The 25,941-nt window shown below is 46.8% G+C and overlaps 1 protein-coding gene across 5 annotated transcripts; it reads right to left on the reverse strand.

Moving 5' to 3' along the window:
- Positions 1–20: 20 nt before the first annotated feature.
- Positions 21–24,642, reverse strand: brd3b (bromodomain containing 3b). 5 transcript variants are annotated; one of them, XM_088008534.1, is made up of 12 exons: positions 24,506–24,642; positions 19,988–20,251; positions 19,792–19,903; positions 19,588–19,725; positions 19,355–19,499; positions 16,913–17,082; positions 10,492–10,887; positions 5,300–5,428; positions 5,046–5,228; positions 4,683–4,909; positions 4,306–4,604; positions 21–1,681 (listed from the first exon to the last, which is right to left on the reverse strand). In XM_088008534.1, exons 2-12 carry the CDS (start codon positions 20,077–20,079, stop codon positions 1,563–1,565), a joined length of 2,010 nt encoding a protein of 669 aa, XP_087864660.1. In that variant the 5' UTR covers positions 20,080–20,251; positions 24,506–24,642; the 3' UTR covers positions 21–1,562. The 5 variants fall into 5 exon arrangements, with proteins under 5 accessions (XP_087864660.1, XP_087864658.1, XP_087864659.1 ...); XM_088008532.1 differs by having other exon boundaries at positions 5,022–5,228; XM_088008533.1 differs by having other exon boundaries at positions 10,492–10,890.
- Positions 24,643–25,941: the final 1,299 nt, after the last annotated feature.

The following is a 25,941-nucleotide window of genomic DNA, read 5'->3' on the forward strand; positions in this document are numbered from 1 at the left end:
AATGAGAGTCGAGTCTGTCAGTCAGTTTATGTGTTTATTTATGAAAACAAATGAAGTCAGAAAATAAGGATCCCGTTTGAGTAATTACATCAATTATTAATCCACTTGATGGTTTTAGTCGGTTCCTCCTCTGCGCTGGGTTCTCCTGCGACCCGGTTCCGACCCGGTTCTGGTCTCCGTCTATCACACAGCTACTTACAGCTACTATACAGTGCTCAAACATACAGAAGAAGTAACGTACGGCCGGAGTGCATGCAGATACATAAAATCACTTTTTTCTTCCTTTTTCTTATAAAATACAAAAATTAACTATCAGCATCGAAGCTCCACCATCAACTAAAAACAAAGGGGGGGGGGTTACTGTGGCAACGGGCTGTCCACTGGGGGCGCCGCTGCTGATCCGTCTCCATGACGACCACACTGCTGAGGAAGGCTGCGAACTTTGGTTCAATATTTTAAAAAAATTAAAAGCAATAAAAATCCAACTGAACTGTACACAGACGGGCTGCAGGGGGCGCTGCTGGGCTCAGCCAATCAGAGACTCAGGGCCCACAGGAACTCCCGCCCATCTCCTTCCTGATTGGCCGTTACTCTACATGATCAGTTCTGTCACATGTCCAGCAGAAGGCGCTGTTTTTTCCTCTCCAAACGGATCCGTCCTCCTTTCTGTGACCTGGTGCCGACCCAGAGTCCAGTTCATCAGCTTCTGACGCCAGAACTGGTACCGACTGTTGAGACCTGATTCTGGTGGTACTGGTCCTGCCTCCCGTTTGATCCTTTAAAAACATTGAAAAGCTCCTTGGGTCGGATCAGAACCTTTAGTCTCTGGGGAAGGGATCGGACAGGGTCTCCTGCGGTTCTGGACCCGGACGGAGAAGATTCAGAGTTCGGACCGGACAGCGGCACAAACATCATATATTGAGAACTTTAGAAGACACAAACGGGTCAGAACACGACCGGAAAACCCAAACAGGAGAAAAAAGGAAATGTAGTGTTAGGAATCTGCTTCCATGGGTTACCGTGGCGACGGCGGCGCCCGGACCCACAGGGGTGGTTCTGGTGAGAGGCCCAGCCAAGAACCAACTGGATCTGGTTGTGTTCAGGAGAACAGTGGAGCCTCAGAACCACAGGGGTTCAGCGCCGCCTGCTGGGCACGCCTGGAACCACAGCGCAACCTGCTGCCCGCGCCCGGAACCGCTGCTGCACCACATGTTCTTCAGAACCATGGGGTTCTGCTGGCCCACTGACCAGCCAATCAGATCGCTGCTCCTCTTCCCATCCATATCTCCCATGATGCTTGACGGATGATTCTGGAATGTGTGCAGAGGTCAGGGGTCACTGCCGGCCACTCTGGAGGAAGAGGAGGAGGAAGATGATGCCCAGGTGTCCTCCACTCTTCCTCCTCCTCTTCCTCGGCCTGTCCGTGTTTCTCCAAGGAAAACAGGAACACTAGGAGCTAAAAAACATGTCAGCCTATTTACATACAGTCTCCACGTGTGTGTGTGTGTGTGTGTGTGTGTGTGTGTGGCAGCAGTCCTGTCTGTGTGAACTGAACCGTGTTCTCAGTCTGTGTCGGAGGAAGAGGAGGATCCTGTCGAAGAGCTGTCATCAGAGGAGGAAGAGGAGCTGCCACTCAGGCGGCTGGCCCCGCCCCCTGAGGCTCCGCCCCCAGCTGCCTTTTCTGGAAGACAGAGAGAGGGGCGAGTTAAAGATGGAGTCCTGATCACGTGAACTTTGACTTCCCACTACAGCGACTGGCTGATTTGCAGGGCAGGGTGTGTTTGGGGCGTCCAGAGGGCAAAGGGCGTTTCCCTGGAGACTCAGAACAGAACAGATTTCAGACCAGGAGGTCATCCCGAGTGTTTATAGAAAGGTCACAGCCAGGCCTTGATCCGATGACCTTAGAGGTCAGATTAATAAGAGCAAGAGGCCTTTGGGTGGAGCTGGCTGATGTGGACAGAGGCTGAGGACTCAACGACGAGACTCAGGAGAGGCAGAGGTCGTTTCTACGGTGAGGCAGAGGTCGTCTCTACGGTGAGGCAGAGGTCGTCTCTACGGTGAGGCAGAGGTCGTCTCTAAGGTCAGCCAGAGGTCGTTTCTACGGTGAGGCAGAGGTCGTCTCTACGGTGAGGCAGAGGTCGTCTCTAAGGTCAGCCAGAGGTCGTTTCTACGGTGAGGCAGAGGTCGTCTCTACGGTGAGGCAGAGGTCGTCTCTACGGTGAGGCAGAGGTCGTCTCTACGGTGAGGCAGAGGTCGTCTCTAAGGTCAGCCAGAGGTCGTTTCTACGGTGAGGCAGAGGTCGTCTCTACGGTGAGGCAGAGGTCGTCTCTAAGGTCAGCCAGAGGTCGTTTCTACGGTGAGGCAGAGGTCGTTTCTACGGTGAGGCAGAGGTCGTCTCTACGGTGAGGCAGAGGTCGTCTCTACGGTGAGGCAGAGGTCGTCTCTAAGGTCAGCCAGAGGTCGTTTCTACGGTGAGGCAGAGGTCGTTTCTACGGTGAGGCAGAGGTCGTCTCTACGGTGAGGCAGAGGTCGTCTCTAAGGTCAGCCAGAGGTCGTTTCTACGGTGAGGCAGAGGTCGTCTCTACGGTGAGGCAGAGGTCGTCTCTAAGGTCAGCCAGAGGTCGTTTCTACGGTGAGGCAGAGGTCGTTTCTACGGTGAGGCAGAGGTCGTCTCTACGGTGAGGCAGAGGTCGTCTCTACGGTGAGGCAGAGGTCGTCTCTAAGGTCAGCCAGAGGTCGTTTCTACGGTGAGGCAGAGGTCGTCTCTACGGTGAGGCAGAGGTCGTCTCTACGGTGAGGCAGAGGTCGTCTCTACGGTGAGGCAGAGGTCGTCTCTAAGGTCAGCCAGAGGTCGTTTCTACGGTGAGGCAGAGGTCGTCTCTACGGTGAGGCAGAGGTCGTCTCTAAGGTCAGCCAGAGGTCGTTTCTACGGTGAGGCAGAGGTCGTTTCTACGGTGAGGCAGAGGTCGTCTCTACGGTGAGGCAGAGGTCGTCTCTACGGTGAGGCAGAGGTCGTCTCTAAGGTCAGCCAGAGGTCGTTTCTACGGTGAGGCAGAGGTCGTTTCTACGGTGAGGCAGAGGTCGTCTCTACGGTGAGGCAGAGGTCGTCTCTAAGGTCAGCCAGAGGTCGTTTCTACGGTGAGGCAGAGGTCGTCTCTACGGTGAGGCAGAGGTCGTCTCTAAGGTCAGCCAGAGGTCGTTTCTACGGTGAGGCAGAGGTCGTTTCTACGGTGAGGCAGAGGTCGTCTCTACGGTGAGGCAGAGGTCGTCTCTACGGTGAGGCAGAGGTCGTCTCTAAGGTCAGCCAGAGGTCGTTTCTACGGTGAGGCAGAGGTCGTTTCTACGGTCAGCCAGAGGTCGTTTCTACGGTGAGGCAGAGGTCGTCTCTACGGTCAGCCAGAGGTCGTTTCTACGGTGAGGCAGAGGTCGTTTCTACGGTCAGCCAGAGGTCGTTTCTACGGTGAGGCAGAGGTCGTCTCTACGGTCAGCCAGAGGTCGTCTCTACGGTGAGGCAGAGGTCGTCTCTAAGGTCAGCCAGAGGTCGTTTCTACGGTGAGGCAGAGGTCGTCTCTACGGTCAGCCAGAGGTCGTCTCTACGGTGAGGCAGAGGTCGTCTCTACGGTCAGCCAGAGGTCGTTTCTACGGTCAGCCAGAGGTCGTTGCTACGGTGAGGCAGAGGTCGTCTCTAAGGTCAGCCAGAGGTCGTTTCTACGGTGAGGCAGAGGTCGTCTCTACGGTCAGCCAGAGGTCGTCTCTACGGTGAGGCAGAGGTCGTCTCTAAGGTCAGCCAGAGGTCGTTTCTACGGTCAGCCAGAGGTCGTTTCTACGGTCAGCCAGAGGTCGTTGCTACGGTGAGGCAGAGGTCGTCTCTACGGTGAGGAAGCTGCCTGTCTGAGCCTGGCTTGCCGGGTCGATGCTTCGCTCACCGATCATGGAGAAGGACACCTGATGCAGTCTGACCCCACCGCCTTACTGCCTTACGCTCCTGTTTTCCAGTGAGGGATCAGGATGATGTAGGTGGGGCTTTGAGAAACCAAAGTATTTCCCATGATACCTTGGGAAGGCAGCCAGTTTGTTCCCCAGACCAATACAGGACCTGGTGGTGTAAGTGGAGTTGGCGCCCCCTGGTGGCGTATTAAGTCTCTGCTTCCATCATTTTTATGAATTTTTTTTTTCTTGAATCATGTGGTTCAGCCTCATTTAAAAAAATCTACAGCTGACGTAATTTTCCTCAGCAGGTTTCACTCAGTAACTAGTTTCTCTGTGTAAACAACCCGTTGCTATGGCGACAAGCGCAGTACTCACGCAGCAGCTTCCTCTGCTTCTTCTGCAGGCAGGACTTGACGTAGCGCTCCAGCTCACGCAGCGTGGAGGGTTTGAGAGTCTCGAAGTCGATCTCGATCTCGTCGGGGTTCGAGTCCCTCAGCGACGGCTCCCTGGACTGGATGATGTGGACGACCCGGCCCAGCTTCTCCCCCGGCAGCCGGTTGATGTCCAGGCTCAGTTGCCGCTTCTCGTCGTATGACATCGGCAGGGACGACTCCTCGCCATCGTCACCGTTGGCTGATCCACCACCCGACGTCTTGTTGGCTTTCTTCGGTTGCCTGGAAACAGAGAGGACGTGGTGGGCCCAGGAAGCTGCATCATGGCTACCGGCAGGTGAAAGGTCAGACGGCTTGTACCTGGTGGCCGGTACCGTGCTGTTGGCTTTCCTAGCTGGTGCTTTCTTCTGATTGGCTGGCTTGGGTTGCTGAGCGGCGGCCTTGGGTTTCTTCTCTTCTTCTATCTTGGCTTTGTTCCCTTTGTCCTTGTCCTTCTTCTTCTCTTTGTCCTTCTTCTCTTTCTTCTTCTTTGGCTTGCTGACGGGCGCCTGCGACAGCACGGCCAGCTGCTCGTGCACAGCCTTCAACTGAAGGGACACACTGACAATCAACCTGCCGCTCGCAGACACGCCCACAGCAACGTACGGCTACACAAACATGATTCAGACAAAAGGAGAAGGAAACCAGAATGTTCTTGACCTGTGATTGGTCGGCAGCACCAACCTGCTCCTGTAGCTCGGCCAGTCGGGTGGCTCGCTCCTCCTCGGAGTCCGACGATTCGTCGGAGGAGGAGTTGTTGCTGCTGTCGGAGGAGGCGGTGCTTTTACTGACCACCGGCGTGGTGGACGGTACCGACACCTCCAGGCCCTCGTCTGGGATCTTAGCAAAGCGCATCTCGAACACGTCCTGCGCAGAGAGAGAGGGCGGGGTCAGGGCGGCGGCAGGCAGCCAGGCGGGGCGCCGGCGTGCTGACCTACCTGCAGCTTGCGGGCCATGGCCACCACCTCGTGGTCGGGGGGGTTGTACTTGTAGCAGTTGGAGAACATTAACCTGACGTCTGTGGCAAAGCTCTGTGGGTCGCTGTATTCTCCTTTGTCCATTTTTTTCTGCAGACACACAAACGCATCACCATCAGCACTACAAGCTCCGCCCCCGCAGGCAGCTGATTGGCTGCTGGCTTTTAGTGCCATTAACAAAGATCTACAAAACCCTGAGAACAGAAACACAGAGGAGCTCCTGTTAGTGAGATCATCACCGAGCTGAACGTATGGCAAGCCATCTTCACATAAAAATGGGGTTAATCTGTAACCATATTCCAGCTTCCAATCCTAAAAATTACATTCTGTCTCGCCTGAATGAAATTTTTTGATTTTTGCTTTTATTATATGACTAAAGAAAAATTCAGCATGTTTTCTGTATATTCATCACATCAGTTACTACAACTACAAACAAATTACAAACTAAGACTGCTGCAGAAATTGTTTTTATTTTCTGCAAAGACAAAAATATTAAACTACGTGATCTGCACCAGGCTGGAGCTCCTGGCCGAGCGGCTAGCGGCACTGCGGCTAGTCAGGCGTTAGCTGGTCAGCAGCTAGCTAACTAGCTGCTGCTCCTGTTGGTTCAACCAGCAGCTCAAACTACAACAGGATGGCAGACCTTTATAATAAAAGCCTTCTCCAGATAGGAGGTGAGAACAAGTGAACCCAGATGGGGCAGGTGTCATTACGCGCCACAAGGGCCACTGTTTTCGGGGCTAGCTGCCAGTGTTGTCACTGACTTCGGCTGACCTCGGCACCTCGTACTGGCACTTCCTCTGACACCTGCCATTAGTGCCACTGTTTTCGGGGCTAGCGGTCAGTGTTGTCACTGACTTCGGCACCTTCCAGAGTTGCCGCGACCTCATACTGGCACCTCCCACGCCTCACGGACCGCTCTCGCCTATTTTCGCTGACGAGATTTAGGGCGGCCATCTTGGAGTGGTCGACCGCTCCACTCAGCGTTATACGTTTGACAGGCACAATGACATATTTGCGCAGTTAATCTTTCATAACATGCTGTTTCGTTACTGGAAACCTTATACAAACAGCTGCATTTATAAACAATTGTAATTTTTAAAGTATTTTTAAATTGTATTATACATAGTTCAGCATATTTAAATATGCTTCGTGGGGAAAACAATAGAATAGGAATAGAATATTCTTTGGTGACAGATTCTGTGTCAGATTTAATATGAATGAATTTATAATTAATGAAAACACTGGTGGATCTGGCACAATGTATTGCATTTCCTCTTAAGTGTTGTGTTCCCTCAGAAAAGCAAATACGCCCTGGTCTATTTTGGATACAGTCTCAAATTTCAGTTTCGAATAAAGATCCTCAGTGAAAACATGTTGACAGCTGCTGTAAGATGCCACTTGTGCCACGGGCTTCCGGGGAAGGTGCCACAAGTGGCACAAGTAAGGTGGCACAAGTGGCCAACTTACTCTGTAGTAAGGTGGCACAAGTGGCCACCTTACTCTGTAGTAAGGTGGCACAAGTGAGGTGGCACAAGTAAGGTGGCACAAGTGGCCACCTTACTCTGTAGTAAGGTGGCACAAGTGAGGTGGCACAAGTGGCCACCTTACTACCGGGTAAGGTGGCCATGGGTGCCATGGGCTGCTGTGACCTCATTCTATCTGTTTCAGACAGAATGTAGCATATGAATAACTTGAGTTCAAACAAATAGAAATAAAATATATCTTAATTAAAACATAATTCTCATACATATTTAAATATACAGCCGGTGTTCAGACTTAACAGAGAAAGACAACTCCTGCACTGAATCCATGTCAGATGGGACCTCTTCTGCAACAGCTGATAATAGCTACCACTAGGTGTCACTACAACTGACACTCGGTCGCCATGGTATGTCAGTGCTGACAAGCTCCTGTCAGTTCCGGATTATAATTATTTTCATACAATTACCTTAATATAATGCTATTGATTATTAAACCGGGTAAGTTCACTAATATTGACTTATTAGTTAACATTGGTGACAGTGGCAACTAGGGGTTGCACCAATTAGTCGACTAGTCGACTCGTCGATTCTTTTCTCTGCACTGACTTTTTTCTGGGCCAGTCGACTAGTCGCAATTACATGACTAAACAGATTTTTCCCAGAAAATGAAAGAAGGTGGACTTGGTGAGTTTGTCAGAAAGCTCAAATTGTATAAAAATGTAAATAATTTAATAATTACAAACTGTAAATTACAGCATAGGCTACCGCAATAGGGGCGTTGCGCGGCGCGGTGGTTAGCGCGGTGCCCCGCATACAGAGACTTTAGACCGCGGTAATCAGGAGTCCGACTCCCGTCCTCCATTCGCTGGGCCCAGGCCTCTCTCCGCTCTCTCTGCCCCCTTACAGTCAGTTCGTTGTCAAATAAACTAGTGCCGAAAAAATCCTTAAAAAAATAAATAAATAAAAAAGACTACCGCAGTAATGTGTTACAACGCGTCATGATGTCAGGCTTTTTTATCCATCCAACTGATCAGCGTCACCCTGCGTATTGAAGCTTTTAACCTGGCAGCTTTACGCTCTTATAAAGATATGGTTTGACTACATCTGGAAACTAAGTCCAAGCTTCATCCTGAGGATCTGACAGAGGCGATCTCGGCCGCTGTCTGCATGTCGGTTCAGAGAGCCGCTGCTGAGTCAGCAGAGCCTCCTGCTGCGCATCGGGCGGAGGAGCAGCAGGAGGTTTTGTTAAATTCAACTGTAACCAAACGGGATCCGTTCATAATAAGTTTGGTTTGTGATGTTCCAAAAGCACCATTGTGGTCAGTGTGATAATTTGACTCCTATACGAGTAACTATCCAGAGATCATCAGCATCAGCCGGTGTTTGGAAAAAAAAAAAAAAAAAGTCAGACCCGACTTTGTACAACGAACTTTTCTCCCTGCTCACGAAGAATGATCTGTTTATTGCTCTTTTAATTCTGCATAATAGACTTAGTAAAAGCAGGAGAAGGGGAGTGTGTGTGTGTGTGTGGGGTCGGGGGAGGGTCCATATTTGCTGTGAAAATAGCTGATAAAGCCTCCAAGTAGTTGTGAAGGGTTTTTGCGCTTACGTCACTATGACGTCACAGCGACTAGTCGACATCGACTCGACTATTATCATGATGTAGTCGACCTTAAAACATATGTAGTCGTTCAACCCCTAGTGGCAACATGAGATATTGACAATTCCAGAGTGACATTATGTTCAGCCTGGTTCCATGACAGTTCACAGGATGTCATAAGTTATAGTGGCTGCCTGGTCTATTACCTAATAGACCAGGCAGCCACTGTAACTTTCAGTGTTTTATTTTTTAAGATAATGCAATTTTTTAAAAAACATGTTATCATAATTTTCCAAAAATGCCTGTTAACCAGTTTTAAAGAGTTATTACTTATTATTTAATAAATTTAATCTTCTATTTTTCATTAATTGTCAAGTTTATTCCAGATTTGTGTGGCATACATGAAGGTTGCTTCTCTGTGTTTGTTTCTGGTTCTGTTCATTGTCTTCAAAGTTTCTTATTCAAAGATGAGAGAATGACTAAAATCTGAGCTACAAAATGCATTTCAACAGCATTTTCTAGGCAGCAGGAGGACTTTCACTTTCTAGTTAAACCACCTTCAAGTTTTTACACTAATATTGAATATTGATAAGTCAAAACACAAAGTATGTACACCTCAGAAACTTTGACAATGTGTGAATCTTAAGCAGCATTAAGAACAAGATTGTTACATAATTTTAGAAATAAAAATTACTTTAGTTTATACTTAAGATGCAAATGTTTTTTTCAAAGAAAATTGTGCTGTTTACATATTATTTTAATTGGCAGATATGTTTCAACATTTTTAAAGTTTATGTCACAAAGTATATGCATAGTAATTGATTTGTCAATATTTATTAGCCATTGCATGTAAATACTTTAAACAGCAATAACATATGATTTAAGTTTTCAGTAGCCAAGAACTAAAATATTTGTGTATTATAAAATCCCTCTGAAATCATTTGAAGTCTTCTGTAAAATTCATGTTTAGTCAACGTGTGAATTTACTACATCAGGATCAAATAACTTATTATTCCTCCATGAGAAATTATAATTCATTAAACTTTATTAATTTCTACAATATACGTTTTACACAACTACTACGTATTTCCATCTTGGCCAAAGCCCAATCTGGCAACCCAACGGGGTTCAACAGGCTCCACTGTAATAGTGACACTTAGTGGTAGATTCAGTTACTTTGGCCATCTTCCTTCAGTTAAATCAAGTCAAAAATATCCAAGGTGTTAAACGGATAATTAACCAATACAATTACCATTGAAATAAAAATGTATAAACAGCCAATATAAGTAACACGTTTTCCAAAAACTGTCATTGCCATCCCCCAGAACATCGGCACCAGTTGTGACAGCTCTGAAACATCCTGGACACCAACAGCAGCTCTAGTGGAGGCCAGACTCAGTTGTTACTAAGGTGCTGAAACCAATGGCATCCCTGATACCTGCTGTGTATTCGACTAATTCAAAGACGGAAGGAGTCGGCTGGATTATTCAGATGAACTTTAGTGAATAAATAGGATGAACGGATCATACATGATATACGAAAAGTGTAGGAATTCAGCTAACGTAGGTCTTTCTGCGAAAAAAACCCTGAAAAATTCTTTCTTCTTCGTCTGTCTTCAAGTTCTTCTTCTACTAGTAATAAAGCATCATGGGATATGTAGTCCGTTTGCCGAAGTCAGTGGCAACCATGGTGGCAACACTGGCAGCTAGCCCCGAAAACAGTGGCACTTGTGGCGCATAATGACACCTGCCACCGGAAGTGCCATTAGTAGGTGCGGTGTCACGATTTGCGCTCAGCCCTGCTGAAACAAACAGCAGCGACTGGAAAGGAAAACCTTCAAAATACAATAAAGATAATTTCTGGTTTTCCTAATTAAAGCATCAGAAATGTTTTAGTCTTTTATCCACAATTTGTTGCTTCATCGACAGGAAGACAAGGGAAGAACCAGAACCAGAACCAGGACCCGGACCTGGACCAGAGCTGCAGAGCAGGACAGTGAGGACAGAGAAGTCTCCTGCCTGAAGCGCAGCGGTTCTGACCCAGCAGGACCGGGCTGAACCGGGCCTTACCCGGACGGTGCTGAGGTCCATGGGGTGCTTGATGATGTCATGGTAGTCGTGCAGCTCCAGCGCCTCAGCGTCCACCGGCTTGTAGAAGGGCCAGGCGTAGGCGGCGTGTTTCTTGGACAGCATCTCCTTCAAGATGGCGTCGCAGTGCTTCATCTGCTCCCCCAGCTTACCGCCCTTCCTGGTGCCGGCCCCCGCCCCGCCCAGCGCCACCTCGCCCCCCGCCGCCTCCTCCACCGTCTCGCGGCGGGTCTTGGCGGGCCTCGCGGCGGCCTCGCGGCGGGAGGAGGCCAGCTTGGCCGGCTTGGCGTCCTGGGCGGACGGGGAGTCGGCGCGGCCGGCGGAGATGGCCGACGTGGTCGGGGTGGTGGTGTCCGCTTTCCTCTTCACGCCCTTCTTCTGCTGGACACACACACACACACACACACACACACACACATGAGCGCCTACGCTTGGACCGCTGTTGATTCTGACTCACATAAATGATTCATCGGATGTTTCCAGTGTCGTTTCAGCCGCCACATTTGCTTCTCTTTCACATTTTGATTCACACTCAAAAGACGGTAAAGACAAACTAAACTGTTCAAATTACCACCCAATCAGTCTACTTCATCAAGATTATAAAATCTTTACATCCATATTAGCCAAAAGATTGGAGCATATCCTCCCAGATATAATAAATTTAGACTAGACAAGGTTCATAAAGAACAGACCAACCAGAGACAATATCAGAAGAACCCTAAACGTGATCAACCACATCAAGAAGAACAAGCAATTATACTGGGAATAGACGCACAGAAAGCGTTCGACACTGTAGACTGGTCATTCTTACTTGTCCCAATTCAACTTTTCCAGTAAATTTATAAATATCAGGATTTCCCCCAGAAAACTTGCTCAGCCCGGTGGTCGGGGTGCCGAGGCAGTCCACCGTGTTATTTTTTAAAGGTTTTATTGGCTCTAGTGGCCGTTATTTACAGGAAAGTGGGTAACGAGAGAAGGGGAAGACATGCAGCAAAGGTCGCCAGGCCGGGAATCGAACCTGTGACGGCCACGTCGAGGATTAAGGCCTCCATATGTGGGTTGTCTGAACCCCTGGCCACCACAGCACAGCCAGCGGTCCACCGTGTTTTTGTATTAAAAGATGTTAAGGTGACAGGAAATTTTAAAATATTACTGTGTAATTATATGTTACGGGAAAACATCGCCAGTGAAACATTACTTAAACCCACAACTAGTCTTAAAAACAACAAATAAAAATATGCAATTAAAATGAACATCAATTATTTGCACTTCTGTTTAATCCAAATTAAGTCAGCAGCTCCATCGGGCCCCCAGGGCTTCAGGGGCCACAAATGCTGATATTTTAACACAGATACATAAATGTAACATTTGTTTACTGAGATGATCAATGCTGCTAAATTTGATTAACGGTTTCAGCATATATAAAATAAAATATTTTAAATTGTTTAACCTTTAAATGTAAGATTTTAAGGAGCTGGCAAGTTTACTTTGTACAAGTTCAAAGAACAATATTCATAGTTATTGTTTTGTTACCATAGCAACAATCTGATGCTGTGAGTTTAATCTTTGAGTTTGAGCTGTTTGTTCACAAATACAAATTAATAAACTGGATTATAACTGATTGTTTTTAGGTTGGCCAAATAAACACAGAAGCTGTTAGAGCTGCTGATGTTTTAGCAGCTAGAGGGGCCCCTCAGTCAGATTCTGCCCCAGGCCTCATCAGCCTTGGACCGGCCCTGCATGATGAGTTAAACCTGCTGCACTGAGCAGAGATGAGCAACAAACAGGAGATTTAATTCAATGCTGCTAATGTGGCTTTAGCAGCTCTGACATTTCTGTCTGTTGAGTTTTAATAAGAATCACAGAAACTGTTTTGGTCGGTCCAGTTTATCGGAGGAGCTTCTCAGACCTCCGCTCATTAACTCTGACTAAGTGGACAAAGCAAAGATACGGTTTGATGCATAATAACAATAATACTAAAAATAATAATAGAATATAAAATCAGCGTGATGCGTTACAGACAGGAGCGAAAGCTCCTCACCAGGCTGAACCTGCATGATCAGGTTAGTGCTGGTTCCTTAACTAACACACCGGCCAACCGGGAACATAGATAAACTTGATCAGTGCAGGCAGAGCCAGGCACTGGGCGGCGTGTTGAGATTGAAAAGCCGCACAAAATTCTTTGTTCACAAATGTAAATCATTCTCACTACTCGCTCAACGCACCTCTGAAAGCGACTACAAGTTATTCCTGCGGTTCACGTAGAGCTGCACAACTAGAGCCAACTAGAGTGGTGTTTAAAGCAAGGGTGCAGACAAGGATGTTCCATGTCCCCATTACTATTCGCCAGAGTTACGATGAACCTTTGGCACAATGGATTAGATCAGTGTTTCTCAACCTTTTTTGGGCCAGCGCCCCCTAGCCTTTATCCAGGTCCCTCACCCCCCACCAAAGAACCTGCAGGCTACTTTGCACTGACTGTTATTTTATTATTAATATTACTATCACTATTGTAGATGTTTTGATTTTTATGCTTGTTTCTGTATTTGTCATCAAAAATAATTTCCCAGAGAACAAAAAAGTCATGGGAATAGAAATTATTTTCACAGGCATCTATGAAAAATTTCATGAACATTCAAGTTAAAATCTGTAGGCCTAACAGCAGCCAATCAGAGTGGAAAAATATTCTTGTTCTTTGCCATTTTCTAGTTGTTAAATATTCCACAAAATGATAAAAGATGAACAACATGCCAGTTTAAACTTTGATCTGTTTGCAAACCGACTGAGCTCTGCAGCATTAAAACATGGATAGAACTGTAACTACATTAATCATAGCTCTTCTTCTCTTCAGTGTTTCTGGTGGTGCAGCTCTGTGCTGCCTTCAGGAGAATGGGACATCAGAGCATCATCCATAAAATTTCACCCACATGGCATTTAGTGTGCAAACCAGAGCTTTCAGTGGAAAAACTAAAGTTCCTTTTAATGCCATAGAAATATGAGACAGAAACATGGATTATATCTTTATATAGACCTGTCTATTGATTATAGATTAATAGTTCGCTGCTCCGTTCTACAGAGTTTTCTGCAATGTGCGCAACGTGTTTTTCTTTTTTTTTTAACCCCGTAAGGCGTGGAGCGGCTGGGAAGTGCATATCGATGGAGAACAGCAGACTGGCGTAAACCTTTTAGCTCCGGTATTTTGGTGAAGAGCTGCCATCGATACGTTGCAGCCAGGCATGTTGTAATGTTACACAACACAGTTTTACCAAGTAGCTCAAAGTCTAAGCTGGTATTGTTGTGCATATAAGGTGTAAAGTTTACCTTCAACCAAACGCCCCCCAAAGGAATCCCAGCGCCCCCCTTTTGTAAAAATTTCCGCCAGCGCCCCCTGCTGTCCTCTGAACGCCCCCTGGGGGGCGGTACCGCCCACGTTGAGGACCGCTAGATTAGACAAAAACACCAAAATACACGGCATAAAGATAAACCATAATGAAGAAAAATTAGCACTATTTGTGGATGATATTTTAATCTACCTGGCAAGAGCCCAGGAATCCCTCCCAGAATTACATAAAATCTAGTTGGAGTGCGGGAAATTTTCAGGTTACAAACTGAACTCCCCCAAATCTCAGGTCTTGACATTCAAATATTCACCCGACAATACTGACAATGAAAACTTCAAAATAAATTAGGATATGGATTCAATTGTATATTTAGGAGTGACCATTCCTAAAGACCCAACGAATGTTGTCTCAGCAAATTATGACCCATTAATGACTAACATAAAAAATGACATATCCAGATGGAGCCTATTGCCCTGTCTGGGCCTCATGCTAACAGTAGAAGCCATCAAAATGATGTTGCCAAAACCACTATACTTTTTTCAGACACTACCAGCAGAACCAGCCAAATCTATGTTCCAAGAAATCAACAAACTGATTTCAAGATTTATTCAGCAAGGGAAACAGCCCAGCACTAGATTTAAAACTTTACAGCTGAGTAAAAGTAAAAGATGAGTAACTATTACAAAGCAGCACAAATAAATCCACTGGTGGAGATGTGTGACTCCTCAACACAGCAAAATGAAAGGAGACTGAATGTACAAACAAGCAGCAATTGGAAAAATAGACTTAATAAAAGACCTTAAAGATCTCAATCCATGTTCAGAAACAGCACTCTGGTCAAAATTAGTAAAAGAAAATAAAGTCCTGTTTACCAATTAGATGGATAGCATATGATCAACACTTTACCCCAAATAAAATAGATAATGCATTTAAAAATGGATTGAAATGGCCTTGGTAAAATATAATGATTTATATCATAAAGGCTGCCTGAGGACCTTTCAACACATTAAGCAAAAATATGGTCTTGATAACACAGATTTTTTTTGTTATCTACAAATCTGGCACTATTTAGAAAAAACAAATAGAGATTAACCAGACAGAACATTTATTCATATATTAAATATCTTTCTAAAATCATATCAATCAACCTCTGTTAATAAATTAACATCTAAAATGTATAATGGGCTACAAAACCTGGAGGGTTTTATATATATATATATAAAACATTATATATTAAGGAGAATTGGGATGAGGAAGGGAGCCACCAAATTCACATTGCAGAGTCAGACATCTTGAAGAACTGTTGGAAATGTACATCATCACTAACAAATGGGGAAGATGCTTCTTGGAAACGGCAGCTCACAGGAGCAGAAATGCAGAGATCATGATGGAGGTTATGTGGGTGGAAACAAGCTGGAGCTGTCCTCAGCTGTTTTCTTACTGGGGGATAATTAAGCAAAGTGTGGAGATCGTTATTGGGACCAACTTTGCTCTAAACTTTGAGACTGCTATTGGGCAAACGACCAAACTGTGTACAGAGATCCCTCGTTTTTCTTAGGGGTTGCGTTCCGAAAATAACCCGCGATTAGTGAAATCCGTGAAGTAGTTACTTTTATTTTTTACGATTATTACACAGCATAAATAAATACTCTTCATTGAAACCAAAGAACAAAACCTGTTTCCAGGTCAGCGATGTGCGTGTTCATCAATCGGGCCTTAATGTGATCAGGAGTCGTGTCATTAAAGCGTCTCCTCCAAGCTGCCCTGTGAAATTCACAGCTGGATCTACGGCAGAGCGACGGATCTGAGCCTCCGGTCGGGTTCTGCTCTGATTCTGGCCAGTTTTTTCCAGCAGGCATTCAAAGTTTTCAGCTTTCATCTCCTGAATGGCCAATCTGTATTACTTGTATTTAAATACGGTAACATTATTGGCACACAGGTAGAGAAGAACCGCAGAGACTGTTTAGCCAATCAGGACGCAGAACACAATGCACTGTGAAAAAAACTGCACAAAAAAATAATCCGCGAAGCAGCGAGACGGTGAAAGGTGAACCGCGATAGAGCGAAGGATCACTGTAGTGGGAAAATATAAAACATGTTCAATATAAAGCTAATTGGCAGTAAAAAAGCAATCACTCGGAAATGGATGAGTGACAAAACACCCACACTAGAAGACTGGATAAACATCATCCAGGACAAGATGGAGGAACTGACATTTACAGTGAAACTGGAGCAAGACAGATTTGAAAGGTGTTGGACCCCATGGCGCCAGCAACCCTCCCGACCCACTAAGAGACCAGGGTGTATAGAAAATGAGTGGATGGACGGACCAGATCTGGACCTAATGAAAGTGAAGTGATACCCGTCGTTCCTTAGCTACTCTGTTCGGCTTGGACCATTTGTTTACTTCGATGTGATATTGGTCTGCTCATTCTTTTTCCTCCTCATTATTCTGAGAGGAGTTGGGGGGGGAGGATAAAAAAGGGAAAAATGGAACGCTAAATACCGGAGACGGGATAATCACATGAAGGCGTAGACCAGTGTAGCACACTGAATAGATGGTTGTATAAGACGACATCACATTCTTCATGTTGTTCCTTAATAAAAATTAGAATGGAAGAAAAAAACAACTGAACTTTGATTTCTTCATGTGTGACTCCAAGTCTGAACGTTTTAGGAAGAAATGGTGTTAGAATACAAGAATCACCATTTGTTGGAGTTACTGTTGGATCCGTACAGAAGTGCATGAATGTTCTGACATGATAAAGAGTTTGTCCTCACATCACTGAGAACATTTGATTACTGATGTACTCAGATTTGACTTTGGATCTTCAGAACCTCAGTCAGCTGACTGTCAGATTCTATTTATATCAACATTTTTCAAACTTGTATTTTTATTAAACGTGTAATAATTAATACTTAGATGTGTTTGTGTATTTCTTAACTTCATGAAGGATTGTGTTTGTGGGTGGAAGCTTTTCTGTAATTTAATATCTGATCTGAATTTTAATGGTGCAAACTGAACTGAACTGACAGGAAGTCGTTTCAGGTGAAGCCGTTACCTTGACAACAGGCTGTGCAGAGGGCATCATGGCTGCCGGGGGCTGCGTGGCGGGCACAGGGGGCGTGGCGGGCACCGGTGTGGGCGTGGTCGAGATAACAGGTGTCTGAGAGGGGGAAGGAGAGGGGTAGGAGGGGGGCGGGGAGGCGGAGGACTCGGCCTGCTGACTCACTGAGGGCGAGAGACGGGGAGAGAGAGAGGGAGAGGTTACATAGATATAATACAATTACAACAGAAACCTACAAATGAAATACACATCTGTAAAAATGGAAAAATAGACTTTAAATCTTTCCTAGAAAACATTAATAATCCATCAGCATTGTAATCCTTTCCCTCTGCTTCCTTCATTCATTATTAATGAAACCATTCTGATAGTATTCTACTGCAAGGAGCCAGGTAAACCACAGCTCAGCAAGAATTAGGTCTGAAATCTCTGTCACACACCTGACACCTCAGCAAGATAAATGTGCAGCGCTAGCAGCATCAGCAGCGCTAGCAGCATCAGCAGCGTCGGCAGCATCAGCAGCGCTAGCAGCATCAGCAGCGTCGGCAGCATCAGCAGCGCTAGCAGCATCAGCAGCGTCGGCAGCATCAGCAGCGTCAGCAGCGCTAGCAGCAGCAGCAGCGCTAGCAGCATCAGCAGCGCTAGCAGCATCAGCAGCGTCAGCAGCGCTAGCAGCATCAGCAGCGTCGGCAGCATCAGCAGCGTCGGCAGCATCAGCAGCGTCGGCAGCATCAGCAGCGCTAGCAGCATCAGCAGCGTTAGCAGCAGCATTAGCAGTATTAGCAGTATTAGCAGTCAGGGTTTCCTGTCGGTCCACCGTGTTTTTGTACTGAAAGATGTTAAGTAGGCAGGAAATGTAAAAATATTACTGTGCAATTATAGAGTAAAGGGAAAACATTGGCAGTGAGACACTATTTAAATCCACAACTAGTCTTAAAAACAACAAATAAAAAGTCAGCGGCTCCATCGGGCCCCCAGGGCTTCAGGTTCCATAAATGCTGATATTTTAACACAGATACATAAATGTAACATTTGTTTACTGAGATGATCAATGCTGCTAAATTTGATTAACGGTTTCAGCATATATAAAATAAAATATTTTAAATTGTTTAACCTTTAAATGTAAGATTTTAAGGAGCTGGCCAGTTTACTTTGTACAAGTTCAAAGAACAATATTCATAGTTATTGTTTTGTTACCATAGCAACAATCTGATGCTGTCAGTTTAATCTTTGAGTTTGAGCTGTTTGTTCACAAATACAAATTAATAAACTGGATTATAACTGATTGTTTTTAGGTTGGCCAAATAAACACAGAAGCTGTTAGAGCTGCTGATGTTTTAGCAGCTAGAGGGGCCCCTCAGTCAGATTCTGCCCCAGGCCTCATCAGCCTTGGACCGGCCCTGCATGATGAGTTAAACCTGCTGCACTGAGCAGAGATGAGCAACAAACAGGAGATTTAATTCAATGCTGCTAATGTGGCTTTAGCAGCTCTGACATTTCTGTCTGTTGAGTTTTAATAAGAATCACAGAAACTGTTTTGGTCGGTCCAGTTTATCGGAGGAGCTTCTCAGACCTCCGCTCATTAACTCTGACTAAGTGGACAAAGCATCGACACGGTTTGATGCATAACAATAATACTAAAAATAATAGAATAATATAAAACCAGCATGAAGTGTGACCGAGGAGAGCGCTGAAGCTCCTCACCGGGCTGAACCTGCATGATGAGGTTCGTTAGCCGCCAACGCTCCGACCAGCCGGGAACACAGACATGAACTTTACAGGGCAGACAGCGCCACACGCTGGGCAGCGAGTTGAGATGGAAGCGCCGCATAATTATTTGTTCACAAATATAAATCATTCTCACCGCTCCTCTGAAAGTGACAAGTTACTCCTGCGGTTCACGTAGAGCTGCGCAACCAGAGCTAACGCGGCGGGTTTAGACTCCTACCGTGATTTCTCCACAGAAACATAATTCCTCACAGTGGTTGATGTAAATATCCATACAGGTCAGCCTGAGTCCAGTTTGAGTGAAAGGAGGCGATCTGCTCTGAGGTAAACTTCAGAGACCAAGCAGCGCGCGAGGCAACGGGCAGAGGCGCCAGCGGCGTGATTGGTCCGCTCTCCCGGCTTTAGATGCATAAAGTATAGACGTATCTATTATAAACGTCTTTTAGGATAAATCGGAGCCAGTCGAACGCTCAAAGCAACAGAGACGCTTTCAATCCAGCTTAAAAAAAAAAAGAAAAAAAAAAAAAAAAAAAAGCATTTTTTTATTATTATTTTCTTAAAAATATAAACAAGCAACGCTTAGTCTGGTGGGGGGCTAGTAAAGCATGGTGGGCTGCCAGGCTTATAATACACCTGGCAGTGTTAGCAGTGTTAGCCACAGCAGAGCTGGACGTTGCGGCCCAGCAGCATCACCACGTCTCCCCGTCTGACCTGTGGTGGCCAGCGGCTGCTTGCTCTTGTTCTTCACTTTGGGCGCCGGCGGCAGCAGGGCCACTTCCTCCTGGGGCATCTGAGCCACTTTCTGCAGGAAGATCTTCTCCAGGGCCTGAGCCATCAGGACGATGTCGTCTGTGGGCTGCAGAGACAAGCCAAGGGGTCAGCGTCCAGCCAGCAGGGGGCGCTGCTCCCCCTCCGTCCGGCCAGCAGGGGGCGCCGCTCCCTACCTTGTTGTAGATGTAGCAGTTGGTGAACATGGTGTTGAAGTCCTGCATAGCCTCGCTGGCGCTCCAGTAGTAGTTGTTCTCCAGACGCTTCTTGATGGTTCCCATGTCCATGGGGTTCTTGATCACCTTGTGGTAGTCCTGCAGACAGAGAGGGTCAGCGGGGGCATACGGGGTCGCAGGGCCGTCGTCAAGGCGATGACCTACCCAGAGACACAGCTTGATGGCGTCCACCGGCTGGTAGAAAGGCCAGGCGAACTGATGCTTCCACAGAGTCTTTACCACAACGTTCTGCATGTACTGGAGCTGGTTGGTCTTCCTGATGGAGGGATGAGAGAGGTGGGGTGAGAGAGAGAGAGAAAGAGAGACAGAGAGGCAGAGAGAGAGATCAACCCCCTCCTACCTGCCAGGCTTGTTGGGGTTGGACACCTCAGGGGGGGGCGGGTTGGTGATGGTGGGGGGGCTGGCGGGTGCAGCCTCAGGGGCGTCCGACATGGTGGACGACGCAGCAATGCACCTTGGGACGGCAGCGTCTGGCCTGGAGGTGAGAAAACGCGGCTCCCAGGTGTGTGTGTGTGTGTGTGTGTGTGAGGCGCTCGGGTGTGTGTTTAGTTGAGGAGCTTCAGCTCAGAGGACCCCCCAGAGACACCGAGTCCCATCGCACAACCTGCAACACACACACACACACACACAGTTAGCCCCGCCTCCTGGTGACATCAGCAACACATCCAGATCACAGAAACTCTCTGTATGGCAAACCATTTGATCATAAAATCAGCTTCACACCACCGACATCTGACATTACTTTATAACATGTTGATGAATGAAGAGTTAATTTTATTCTGCCTAGTATTAATTAGGACATATCTATCAAGATGTACGGAAGCTTCAACCTGTCTACAATGAACTTCAGGTAAATGATTAAATTATGACTAGTCAAAGTAAATTTAGGACATTTTACTTCCTGTTCCGATTGGTCATAACCAGGGGTGGAAATTAAAGATTTCTGGTGGAGAAAATCTTTTATGGGCCACTCAGACATTTCACCAGCCACTGTTTTTTTCTTTCAATTACAGACCCCACCACTACAAGCAAATTATATAAAATATATTATTTATGCTTAATTCTATGAAAACCGATTTACTGACAATAAGTTTACCATAAATATGTATGTATGCAGACTAATTTAATATAAAGCATGGACACCTTAACAGAGGTGTAATTACTAACAGCAGACTTTAACTGTCCTAACATTCTTGCAATCATTTCCTGTGTTGAACATTTCGGCTACAACTCCCCCAGATAGTATTTAACGTGTCAGTAGCTGTTTTCTAACTGTCCTATTTGTTGTTCCTTACTCATTACGTTTTCTATTGAAATTCACAATTCTTATTACTAAAACATCTCAAAACATGTTTATTATTATCTCCATGGACCGTCATCATTCCTGTGTTATCCCCATACCTGTCAAGTCTCCCGTTTTTCTGGGAAACTACTGTATTTTATCTTTTCCCCCCTCTCACATTAGCTTCTCTCCCTCCCCGCCTTTCTGGTACCCGTATTCATGGTTAAAACCCTCTGTGACGTTCCTGTGTGGTAATTAACATATCGGTTAGTTTGACACACTTTTTAGCTTTAGTTGTCGTAACTGTATTTATCAGACCGAATTGGTGCAAACTAACTTGCAGCTATCTGAGTAAATCTTGACTTGCTGAAGCAAGTTAGATTTCTAGAAGTGCAAGTTTGACTCAGGAACCTTTTTAAGGTTTCTGCAAATGAATTACCACATCTGGGATATTTTAATCTAGGTGCTTTTTCCTGCAGATATCAGTCAGTGACATCACTGACACCTGGAATAATTCATCTGTCAGAACCTCTCAGGGTTATGCAGCAGTTTCCAGATTTCTGCAGTAAGTTCTCCCATAATGCAGTGCTCTTCCTACACTGAGGTGTCTTCTGAGTATTTAATGCAGGCAGCTGTTTGGGCAGCCGCAGGGGCCTTACGCACAATTTATCGATCCAGATATCTGAACTGTAAATTTGATCAGTTATCATAATCCGTCTGGATCATCTGGAACCAGAGAGCGTTTCTGTCAAAACTAATTTTTACACAGAAAACCTGGTCAGTGAACGCATCACAGAACAAGCAGCAGGCCGTACCGGACCTCAGAACCAGACCGGACCGGACCAAACACACCCACTGCTGCTGGAATACAGGGATCTGCAAGGACTGGGTCAGAACCAGCAGCATTTCTAACTGAGCTGCTCAGGTTGGTTCTGATTGCACCTGCTGAGGTCAGAACCCGACTCGGTCAGAACCAGGCCTTTACTGTTCTGTTCATTTAAAATAAAGCTTCAGATTCAAACACCGAGTATTTTCAGAACGGATGTGTTCGGATCAGAACCGCTCCTGGTTACCACGGCAACACAAAGCAGAGCATAAATATAAAAGCATGGGAACCCGGTTCTGATCTGATCGACCCAAATCTGATTCTGAAACCCACAGACACGACAGAACCATCCAGAGATCACAGCTGGCCGGAAAGATCGTCCCGGTCCAACACTGGAGAACCGGTGTTCACCAGATCGTCATACGCTGCCATTACCATATGATTTCATTTAATCAGCAACATCATGACGTAGATGGTCACACTTTGTTATTAACGGCTGTATGACATCCTGACTCAGCGGGTAACTAGTCAGACCGTCACCAAGCAGCAGGAAGGCCAGTTTTACACAGCGTGTTGCAGTTGACTGCAGCGTTAGCTAGTCCCTGCTTTAAATACACCTTGAAACCATGACAATGCATGTATATCCATCTAGTTATCACTGAAAACAATTGACTTATTTTCATCGTAACTTGTCGCGTATGCTGAACTGACAGCTCCTCTGAAGGTCGGAACTCTTAATGCGCAAGCAATGCGTAGTCACTGAATGTATGCTATTCTAACTGTAACGATCTGATAGAACACCGGAACCAGCAGCACCTTGCTCTGGTCCAGCCAATCAGGGGAGACGCCGGGTTCAGCAGCCAATCAGGGGAGACGCCGGGTTCAGCAGCCAATCAGGGGAGACGCCGGGTTCAGCAGCCAATCAGGGGAGACGCCGGGTTCAGCAGCCAATCAGGGGAGACGCCGGGTTCAGCAGCCAATCAGGGGAGACGCCGGGTTCAGCAGCCAATCAGGGGAGACGCCGGGTTCAGCAGCCAATCAGGGGAGACGCCGGGTTCAGCAGCCAATCAGGGGAGACGCCGGGTTCAGCAGCCAATCAGGGGAGACGCCGGGTTCAGCAGCCAATCAGGGGAGACGCCGGGTTCAGCAGCCAATCAGGGGAGACGCCGGGTTCAGCAGCCAATCAGGGGAGACGCCGGGTTCAGCAGCCAATCAGGGGAGACGCCGGGTTCAGCAGCCAATCAGGGGAGACGCCGGGTTCAGCAGCCAATCAGGGGAGACGCCGGGTTCAGCAGCCAATCAGGGGAGACGCCGGGTTCAGCAGCCAATCAGGGGAGACGCCGGGTTCAGCAGCCAATCAGGGGAGACGCCGGGTTCAGCAGCCAATCAGGGGAGACGCCGGGTTCAGCAGCCAATCAGGGGAGACGCCGGGTTCAGCAGCCAATCAGGGGAGACGCCGGGTTCAGCAGCCAATCAGGGGAGACGCCGGGTTCAGCAGCCAATCAGGGGAGACGCCGGGTTCAGCAGCCAATCAGGGGAGACGCCGGGTTGACCATATTTACTAGAAAGGTGAATAATTCAGGACAACCTGACCCAAAGGGACCATCTGCTTACAGGTCAATCTGAAAATCCAGATGAACAGCTCTGACCGTCCACAGGAGGTTCTGATAGAACCAAACCCTGTTTATGAGTGGCTTGGTTTGACTGAGCAGAGGAACCTGTCTGATGTTCCAGAACCAACAACCCGTTTGTCCTACAACATTCAATCCTTTCCTCCATCCAGAACCATGGCTCAGGATCAGGTTCTAATGTGGAAGTTCTGATCCAAACCCAAACTGCTCCACACTCTGTCAGACCTGGAAACTAAAGAAACATCTAGTTTACCAGAACCACTCACTTATCAGAACCAGTTATTCACTCCCATAGCTTCCACTTACAAACAGAACAATTCAGAACCAGAACCGAGTTCAGCCCAAACTGGCAGCTCAATCAGAACATCTCAATGCAAAAAAATTGAAATCCGCCTGCCAGGTACCGACCCAAACCAGATGTCCGACCGAGAGTCCAACCAGACCTTCAGGTACCGACCCAGAGTCCAACCGTATCTCCAGGTACCGATCCAAACCAACATACCAAACCTCCAGTACCGACCCAGGCTGTTCCCGGGAGTCCAGCTGCCTGCACGCTTCTGCCGTTATCCCGCTAATGGTAGCTAACAGCTAGCGCCCTCTACACCGCAGACATCCAAGCAAACAGCGGCTCCACCCGCTCCTCTTCACTCAGCCGTGCAGGAGTTCTGCTAACTGCAGCCTATGATGTTGCAATGGGAATCGCAGGGTCTCGGTTCTGCTCGTTCTTTGGACCGAAACATCTTCCTACCGAGCCAGAAAAGATGGCGGGCAAGCCTCAGCTAATGGCTTGCTGCTAGCAGACCGAGTGTTGCTCCTTACCGGAGAGCTGCAGGCAGACCCATGGGGCGGTGGACGGACTAGGAACGTGTATGTTAACAACCACGTGGACTTTTTATGGGTTAAGAGAGTCTTTGTCACCGGGCCTTTTGGGTCAGAACTCAAATCTTTGCGGATGTTCCCGCTCCGTGCCGCTAGTCTCTTAGCATGCTAGCTTATTAGCTGTTAGCTGAGCTTTGTCTGAAGGCGCCGAGCGGCCAGCAGCCTTCGACACCACGGCCCGTACCATCCGCACCTTCCGCCCTTTAACCCCGGCACCACAACCCTCACAGCCGTGTTTACTTTGTATTTTCGGCGCTCCGGTGGTCCAGCGGCGGATCCAGAAGCTCCTCTGCTGGATTTTTATTTAACAGCCAAGTAGCATAATAGATGAGTTATCAGCTGTCCACACTGTGCGCATGCGTTGTGCAAAACTGCATCATGCGTGTTGTTGTGAATTGATTGGCCAGTGGCATGGAAGAAACGCTGTGATTGGCTATGAAGGTTTAATTACGTATGATTTGTTGCTATGTTTTTGATTGGTCGGTAATTTGCCTGAAGTGCTGTGGTTAGCTACTAGTATAACTGGGCTGCCGTGATTGGCTGGCTAATATTTCTGATTTTAGAGTGGCGCCGTGAACCAAACTACATTTCCCAGCATGCAGCATCGGAGAGCCTGGAATTCTCCACTGCAGAGATCAGATTAATTTAATCGATCCTAGTTTGTTTTGAACACATCAAATAAAATAAAAGCTTTTTAATGATAAGCTAGAATTCATGAGAACAAATATATGAATTTCCTAAATAAAAGTTAGTATTCACATATTTTGTCTAATTATTACAACTCGAACAGATGTAGTAATAAACTGTTATTATTCATTATTAAATACTTAGAATTTATTTAATAATTCTGTTTAGTGCTTTTCACTTATTTACTGTCAATTATGATATGTAACCATGACAATCTCAAAGCTCAAATAATACCTGAACTTTGACCCCAAATCCCATAGGAGCAAAAGAGAATTTAAAGAGGAGCAGCAAAACCCAGGAGGTGGATTAGCAGAACTAGCTAACACCTGATGGTTTCATCCCGGACATGTTGCTATGGAAAATCGTTTCTGCTGCTTGGAAGTTGAGCTGTTAGCACGAAGGTCACAAACAGTCTTCAGTCAGAAGCTTCTTCTGATTTGTTGCAATGCTGACTGCTGCTGAAGATCCTTCCTGCCCACAGCATCACCATCCACACTGACTCTTTGAAGGTTCCTGGTGGATGAAGGTTCTAATCGGGGTCTGATGAAGAGGTTTCCCACTCTCCACCAAACCGTCTTTACTCCAGAGCCCAGAGGGACACGGCTCAATAAACAGTCACACACGAGTTTCTCAGGTCGACTCAAAGAAACCTGAGCATCAACAAGCTTTATTATCATCATCAAAGAGTATAGTCATCATCATCTTCATCAGTCCTGTTGCTATGGGCCTGTGTGCTGGACTGCAGAAGGCTGTCGACATGCAGCAGAGCCAAGCAGACGGACAGGTGGACAGACAGGAGCAGAGGTAGACAGGTGGACAGGAAGTGAGGTAGAGGGGGAGACAGGTGAACAGGAAGTGAGGTAGAGGGGGAGACAGGTGAACAGGAAGTGAGGTAGAGGGGGAGACAGGAGGACAGGAAGTGAGGTAGAGGGGGAGACAGGTGGACAGGAAGTGAGGTAGAGGGGGAGACAGGTGGACAGGAAGTGAGG

The sequence above is a fragment of the Poecilia mexicana genome, unplaced genomic scaffold (genome assembly GCF_051168715.1).
Source record: "Poecilia mexicana isolate PSO_F unplaced genomic scaffold, ASM5116871v1 scaffold_9, whole genome shotgun sequence".
NCBI lineage: Eukaryota > Metazoa > Chordata > Actinopteri > Cyprinodontiformes > Poeciliidae > Poecilia > Poecilia mexicana.

Bases quoted from the DNA above. Each gene is read 5' to 3' on its own strand.
- brd3b (XM_088008530.1), bottom strand. From the start codon at position 20,079: ATGTCGGACGCCCCTGAGGCTGCACCCGCCAGCCCCCCCACCATCACC. The intron at 19,904-19,987 runs GTAGGAGGGGGT...TCCCTCCATCAG, and splicing joins AACCCCAACAAGCCTGGCAG to GAAGACCAACCAGCTCCAGT. The intron at 19,726-19,791 runs GTAGGTCATCGC...CTCTGTCTGCAG, and splicing joins CCATCAAGCTGTGTCTCTGG to GACTACCACAAGGTGATCAA.